The sequence below is a fragment of the Microcaecilia unicolor genome, chromosome 4 (genome assembly GCF_901765095.1).
Source record: "Microcaecilia unicolor chromosome 4, aMicUni1.1, whole genome shotgun sequence".
Lineage (NCBI taxonomy): Eukaryota > Metazoa > Chordata > Amphibia > Gymnophiona > Siphonopidae > Microcaecilia > Microcaecilia unicolor.
Genome location: NC_044034.1, coordinates 253,160,819 through 253,169,378, shown reverse-complemented (window position 1 = coordinate 253,169,378; position 8,560 = coordinate 253,160,819). Strand labels below are relative to the sequence as shown.

Here is an 8,560-nt window from a genome sequence, read left to right as displayed (position 1 = left end):
GCTTCCGAGCAGATACCGCATACAGTTCAAGCTTCTCCTTCTCACCTACAAGTGCACTCAGTCTGCAGCCCCTCACTACCTCTCTACCCTCATCTCCCCTTACGTTCCCACCCGAAACCTCCGCTCACAGGACAAATCCCTCCTCTCAGTACCCTTCTCCACCACCGCCAACTCCAGGCTCCGCCCATTCTGCCTCGCCTCACCCTATGCCTGGAATAAACTTCCTGAGCCCTTACGCCAAGCCCCCTCTCTACCCATCTTCAAATCCTTGATCAAAGCCCACCTCTTCAATGTTGCCTTCGGCACCTAACCTTTATACCTTTCAGGAAATCTAGACTGCCCCAATTTGACTGCCCCTTCTTGATTGACTGTACACTTGTCCTTTAGATTGTAAGCTCTTTGAGCAGGGACTGTTCTATGTTAAACTGTACAGCGCTGCGTAACCCTAGTAGCGCTTTAGAAATGTTAAATAGTAGTAGTAGTAGTGTAACCAAGAGATAAAATGGCCCATCCATGCTCTACTCACATGTATCTCCCCCGCGCACCATGGCATGTTGGAAGTACTCTATAGAATGCCTAGTGCATCTATGGCTAATACTGGAGACTCGAGACCTCGGCAGACAGGAATAGAAAAATTGAGAAAGTTGGATGTAAGTGATTTGACTGCTGTTCTTGGTTGATTGCTTTCTTTCCTATTAAAACCTTGGTGTTCCTTTCTTTTAGTGGTTTTTATTTTTTGTAAACTGCTATGAGCTTTTATTAGAAATAGCGGTATATCAAATACATTAGTAAACATTGATCATCTAAAGTTAGGTCTAGTAAACATGTGTGTCTAACTGTAGACATTTAGGTGCATCACTGTTAGCATTTTATAGGCATAACGCTGACCCACTCATGCCCCTCTCAGGTTCACGCCCCCAATGCAGTTGCCTGCTATAAAGTTTGGGCTAGATTCTGTATATCACACCTAAGAAAACAGCACCAAAATGAAATTCGCCTAAGCGTATTCTATAAAATACGCCTTAATTTAGGTGTACTTTATATAGTAAGTCTAATTTTCCGTATGGCATATGGAATACACCAAGTGCCAGTCCTCACGACTAAAATTTGCTGCAGGCAGTTACGCCAAGTAAAACTTGGTGTAAATGCAGATGCATAAATTTGGCATGGACAGGGTGTATAATCACGTGCATAGATTTTAGAAATGCCCATGACCCACCTATTCCACGCACATGGTCATATCCATTTTTCAACTAAGCAACTTAGAAATTACGTGCAGCATGTTATAGAATATGTTTAGACAGTTCTGAGCATAAATTCTAATTAATGCCAATAATTATGCTTAATTGGAAATTATCGACTCTGGCTTGTTAAGTAAGTTGTGCACACAAAAACAGAATACAACTGTTTGTGTGCACAACTTACAGCATCCTATTGAAGTGCAGTTATACGCGTAACTGATCATTACTGCTATTTTTAAAAAAAAACTTCTTTTTTTATTGGGAACAGAAACAAAGAACCACGTAATCATCTGGACCACCTGGGACATCTGGCCCTCAACATAAGTACAATGAGAAACAACAACAGTATAAAAAGTCAAAGCAGACAAAACAGATAAGCAGTTTCAACACGTGGGATATGCAGTGGACTCTAATCCCCACATCCCAACAGACTGTTACCTATGAAAATAACGGTGCCCCTCTTAGGGGAGGAGGCATAATAACACTTTTACCCATACCATTTTCAATTTTTGATGTTCCAACAAGGAGAGATTGGTTTCCTGTAAACAGACAATATCAGTTTTATATCTTTTCAATGTCTGTAGAATCTTAGTTCGCTTAAATCAGAGAATTGATGCCAGACATATTCCACAGAAAGATTTTAAGCTCTAAGAGCCATGGTCATCCAGAAAAACAAAGACTTGAATTAGCAAATAAGTTCCATAATTAGCACCATAGCAGGAGTGCCCAGCCCTCACTCCCACCATCAAAGGAATACAAAGCATCAACCGTGCTACCAGCAAGTGTAAGGATCACCATTCCCTACCCAACCACCCCTCACCCACCTCAAACCCAACCCTCTCCACGTTATCCAATAAAATTCCCCCAGAACACCTCTATCCCTACTATCCTGTCCAAATATCACCACTCACACCCTTGGATCACGTATAACACACACCAGTCACTCCGTTTCTCCCCCCTCAAATAATAATAATAATAGGAAGAATAAGGCTCAAACAACCATACAAGCGCCAGAAATCCAAATCCCCCACAAGTATAAACAGTAGAATAACATGCAGAAATCCTGGGATTCCAACAAAATGAAAGGCGTCCTTGGCAACTGGAAGTCCCATCTGTCCACAACCACTAGCAAGGCGCATGCAATCTACCATGAGCAGAGAGACCAAAGAATGGCATGCCAGTCCAGGTATCCAGATACCAACTTCGTCAGGGATGCCACAGAAACTTCCAAAGAAGAGACAGTAAGTACCAGTCCGATAAAGGCCACAAAACAGAGCTAGGCCCACAATGCAGTTCCCTGGCACAGGTGTCCTACCAGAACCAATAGGGCATCGCAGATCCAACCATAATAGAAATGGTGATGATCCATCACCAATACAGTAAAGGTCAGTGGCATAAACATCCACACTGTAGGTAACTATCCCAAAGTACTAGAAGCACAAATCCAGAACAAAGCTGCTCCAAGAAGCCAGGCTTCCAACAAAGGCCTGTGGTTCATGGATTGCCACTGACGTCTGAAGGCACTACAAACCAAGACCACACTGCCTCTGCTGCAGCCTCCGGGGAGTCAAAAAAAAAAAAACCCACCTTACCCTCCTCGTAGACCCTCAAGTGGGCAGGAAATTGCAAGATGAAATGATGCTGCTTATCCATGAGTGTCTTTAAATAGTGCTGTAGGCTAGTCTTTTCTCCACCACTGCAACAGAATAATCTTAAAACATCAGCACTCGCTGGTTACCAAATTTGAGCTCTTTCTTCTGATGGTACTGCCACATAATATATTCCCTATGAGCAACGTTAAGGATCCTCACTATCACAACCCTGGGCTGACCAACTTCCACCTGAGTTCTTCCCAGCTGGTGCACTTGCTAAATTCTCAGGGGGTCTAGGTGGTTGCTCTGCAAAAATTCTATGGTAAGCCACTTTTCCAGTGCTCCGAGCAGTTCATTGTCCTTCAAGGTCTCAGATAATCCTACAAATCATAAGTTATTCCTGCATGATCTATTTTCTAGGTCATCGTTTACTTTCGCAAGTAGTCACCAACCCTTACAGACGATGTAGCTCATCCCTGGCTTCCTTCATGCTGTCCTCGGGTCCACTAATCCGGGTCTCTATCTCCGCTACTCATTTGTTATTCTACTACTGTCTAAGTATATCAAGTTGGTCTTTGATAGGGGTCAAGTCAAAGTCCAAAGCTTCCACAACAGCAGCTTTAATTTGAGACAGCAGGTGATCTGGCATCTCTGCCAGCTCAGGATCCCCGTCGCCATTTAAGGATCTGCTGAGGTCGAGGCTGCACTCTCTTTCTCTCGCTTTCCAGCTTTGGAGGTCATATCTCTCAGCGGTTTACTTACAAATTTGTCCATGAAAATATATTATGCAGGGCAAAGCTCAGGCCAATGATAGCCGCTGAGGGTAGAATTAAATGGAGCAAACCAGGAGCTCAGAGGAAACGCTGTTCCTCAGCTCATTGCACCATGTGACCTCAATTACTAATTATAACCAATTATAGCAGATAGCTGCTAATTGGCATTAATGACCAATCGAATTAAGTTACAGGCATATCTCATAGTATTCTATAACTTGTGTGTTCAACATTATGCTTAGCGCACAAAGTTGCATGCATAAATTTTATTTGAACATCTCTGGGAAAAGGTGACTAAAGTCACTAGAAACAAAAACTAAGGTTTTAATGAATTCTGTTAGAGGAAACAATTTGTAATACAATAGTGCATACCCCATCCTTTAATGTGAAAAAATAAAGTACAGAGGTTCAAACATGTAAGTTTTTCAGACTGCTTATAGACTCATATGACAAATTGGCTATTCTCAACATTTTCAATCCGTTACTTAATCACTTTTTCCCAGAGACAGATGCATACATGTATGCCAAAAAGATGGCATACACTTATATGCATACCACATGTAAGTTTTCCTGGGGCATAGTTGTGATCTATCTACATATTTTACATACATATGCATGCACACACAAACACACATTTACACTTGCTATGAAACCGTGTTAATGTATCCATGGGCTTTTGTGCACTACTGGGGCTGGCTCTGGGAATCTACTTCATAAAGGTGAAAACAGACATTTAGTTATAAAGTTAGGCCCTAAATAATTACATTTAAACATTTCACTTTTATAATTCTGTTCAATAGTCATCTTTTACAGTGCTTGCAAATATTTCATACAAATTTAATATGTACTTAAGCACAAAATATTTGTTACATAATTTATTTTCTTTTTTTTTTTCGTTTTAAGGAGCAAATACATTATGGGCCCCCGGCCACAATAAATACTGGTTAAACAGAGTATAAGGCATCTTTTGTGACTTGACATTTATTGCTCAGCAGGCCCTTAACAATTGTTTCTATGAATGTCAGGCAAAACCTTCAGGGTCTTCTTGTACAAATTATTTACATCTGAAAAAAATAGGGCACGGTGCCACCTGGCCTATGCTCACATTACCACAAAGCTGGAGAGAAAATGTGGAACACAAAGATGTTTTAAATTTATATTCCCTTCTTTACACCCTGCTTCAGTGGGTAAGAAATGGTGTCAAGACTCACTAAGCATCTTCACTGAGATGTAAGTAATTATTTCATAGAATGAGTGGCAGATATAAGAAAGTGACTTAGTAGTGGTATAGAGTTAGGGGATCCAGAAGTGGGAAAGCATGGTTACAGCTTAAGATCAAACAGGCTCTGAAGTATGGAGGAAAAATGGGCATACCTCACAATTTTCAGATGAAGGTAAAAAGAGGTCAGTTGCTAGGCACATCCAATCGGCAAGCACAGAAAGCAGCAATAGGAAGTTGTGAACAATACATGGTTTAAAACCTAAATCATTCATATATAGTCAGCAGTGCCGAATATAAATATGACCACTGTGCTATATGTATAGCAATGATGCTCAGCCACTATCTGTATAGCTAAATGGTTTAGGGGCCCTTTCACTAACGTGCGCTGAAAAAGTGGCCGGTGCTGGTGTAACACATGTATTGGACACGCACAAGTTCATTTTTCAGCGCACCTGCAAAAAAGACCTTTCTTTTAGCAGAAAATGGATGTGCGGCAAAATGAAATACTATGCACAATTTTCCCGACCGCCCATGCCCCTTCCCATGGGAACGCCCCCTTTGCAACCGTGCATGGATACACAGGCAATATCCTATAGCTGGGCTCGTATGTGTATTTCCATGTTGATCTGCCATTTCAGACTCGTTTTGGCACCTTGCATCTGTCAGAATGCATTTCTGCGCCATTTATAGAATTCCCTAGTTTATGTTTAGTGGTCACTGCTAGATATGTAAGTGCTTTTAAATAACGTTCTGCTAGATAATGGTACCAAACTACTTAATAAACAAGGCATAACTAAATTTATTGTGATTGTCTAATCTTTAAACAACCCATTAACTTGGTTTTGTCATATCTCTCCTGTAAGAGATCTTATATAAATGTCCACTTATGCTAATCTTCACTGTAACATTTTGTGCGTAACACACTGATTGCATAAACATTCATAAACATTCACAGTTGGTTCTGAAATGTTTTGTCTTCACTTAAAAGCCTTATCTAACAGGATTTAAATACCTTCTTCTTTTGGGGCCTTATTTTCAGATCACCTATTCAACATGATCATTAATAAAACACATGATAATGATACACAACTATAGCAGATGGGTATCCATATGATCTGCAAGCCAGGGATTGTCACACTGGTCACATGACAGCTGGAGCCAATTGTGTTCCTATCAGTTGACCCTGCCCACCTTTCAAATGCAGAACCAGAAGGCAAAAGGATTTGGCTGAAGGGAGGGGACAGGAATAAAGCCAGCACTAGTATTGCAAGTCTGAATCAAGCTATTTTGGATTATAAATTAAAACCCTTTAAAAAAAACTATCATAAATAACTCTTTTCTCCTAAAGCTTTAGAAAGATTAATGCTAGTAACCGATTTTTCTGCCTATCTACACTCTTTAAAACAAACAAAAAAAAGCCAATTTTCATTGGGGAGTGAAAGCTTCTTCTTTCATGTAATATGCTGTTTAGTATGTGCTGCAGTTTTAACATCCCATTCAAAACAGATCTTTCAAAGTTCTGCTGAATGCATGTTTTATAAGCTTAAGATAAGCTGCTCTTATGATTAAGGTTGTCCTTATAATTTGTTAATGAGTCTTATTATGAGCATTTGCTATCTAGGCAACCCAATAAGTTGAATGTTGTTAAAAATTAAGAGAATTAAACATAATGGGGATTTGCTTTGGGACAGCTGTTAGAAGTATTATTGAACAATTTTTCTTATATTTATTTCATCTACTTTCTGCTCTGCAGTTTCCTCCTCTTCCATTGGACCTCCAGTTCAATCAGACCTAGCCCCTCCATTGAAAACAATATGTAGACAAAAAAAAGAGAGACAACTGGGGAAGAACGCAAGCTAAAGATATGACTAGATCAGGTGGTAAGCAGTGCCACATTCCCTGATTGTAGGTATTAGTGTAGATCCCAACAGCTTGGTATCTATGTCTGTACAAGCATCTATATAATTCCAGGGAACTATGACAGATTTTTCATATTGAAATACTTTATTAACAAATCTTAAATATTTAAAATTCAATCTCATATTTCCTAACTAATTTCATCATGTAACCATTTTATCTTTCTCCAACAGTTTCACCCAAACCGATAAGAAAACTTTGCCGGTAAAACTGCTTGGGAAATATAAAATGGATACATCGTGAAATTAGTTAGGAAAACTATGTGTGCAATATGAGATTTGAATTGTAAGTATTTGTTAATAAAGTATTTCAATATGAAAACTCTATGATAATTACCTGGAATTATATATCATTTATGTGTAGTAGCTATATTGGAATCGTGAATACCCTTTGTATACATAGTATAAGTAATCTCTGATATAAACCTTCATCCATTCTTCCCCTCCACCCCCTCAAAAAAAACAAAAACAAAATCCTGTGCCTCTCCTATCCAGCATAATGCAGGTACAATGCAATGTGTGCAAAAAGATTATACGACGATCTCAAAACATATCCAAAAATCAATGCTCACAATGCACATCTGCAGATCAAGGACTTTTCAGTGGGCTAGGACTCTGCTTAATCTGATGCTGGAGCTAATCGAAATACAGGATGAATTGATTGAGAGTTACATTTCAGTTTCTCGGTCTTGACACGTTCTTAGAAAATGGGTAACATTAGTACACAAATTATTCATCATCAGAATCACTGTCTTTCTTGCTGGGAACAGAACACCGCACTGAGCTCATCAGCTGGTCCTCAATCTGCTTCCTGGGGTTTTCCTCCAATTCGGTCTTAATTGCACCAGACTCTGAAAGCTTCCACTCCAGTTCTAAGACACAAATAGATAATAAAATGTCTAAGACAAAAAGGGACAAGTCGCATAAAAATAAAATCTCATGAAGGAAAAAGAACATTTATAGGGTAGGGAAAAAGGGACAGAGGGACAGTTTCGAAAAGTTATCCAAGTCAGAATTGGGACGTCCTGCTCATAAGCATCTATCTCACAGCTAATTTCAAACAGGAAAAATGTCCAGATTTTCTGTTTGAAAATGGCTGGGAGATGGAAGTCTTTATGCTGAGAAAATCCAAAATGAATAGCCATTTTGCAAAATGAAATGTCCAACTTATGAACAGCAAACAAACAAGGAAAGCGCCATCTGTCTGGTATCATTTTGAGAAAAATGGCCACAGAGACATCCAGGCAGAGCAGAGGGGTAGCCTAGTGGTTAGTGCAGTGGATTTTAAACCAAGGAACCCCCATTCAAATCCCTCTAACTCTTATTTTATAATTGTGAGCTCTCCAATCCCTACTGTACCTGAATGTACACCACTTCAATAGCCTTCAGGCTTGCAGGTGGCTTATACATTTAGGTACAGTAGGTATATTTCTGTCACGAAACGCCTAGCACCCACCTGGGGCTACCTTGCGGCCACCTAAAGGGTCTGCCCAGCACTGCCCAGACTCGCCTGCACCTGGGCAATGCTCTATACTAGCATCCTTCTCCCACTGGCTGGGTCCCACTTGCCTCGGGGCTAGTCTCCCACTCTCAAGTTATTCCCTGGTGATTTCTAGGACACTGGGGCCACACTCCAGGGGTCTCACAGTTTCTAGAAAGCACCCACAGACCCAAAAACACAAACCAGGATTCTTAGTCAGTCCAGAACAAACAGGGTTAATAAATTAATTGATGTAATATCATGAAAAATTTGAACAGTGAACGTTTAAAAAAAAAAAAAAAAACAGATGGAAAAGTACAGCAAGCAATAACAGAG

General features: G+C 40.0%; 1 protein-coding gene across 1 annotated transcript in view; it reads right to left on the bottom strand.

The window, feature by feature from the left end:
- Positions 1-4,569: 4,569 nt before the first annotated feature.
- Positions 4,570-8,560, bottom strand: part of PDCL3 (phosducin like 3) — a 36,948-nt gene continuing 32,957 nt past the window's right edge. Inside the window, exon 6 of the mRNA XM_030201425.1 lies at positions 4,570-7,616. Within this exon, the coding sequence (XP_030057285.1) occupies positions 7,474-7,616 (143 nt within the window). The 3' untranslated portion in view covers positions 4,570-7,473. The remainder of the gene's footprint in view (positions 7,617-8,560) is intronic.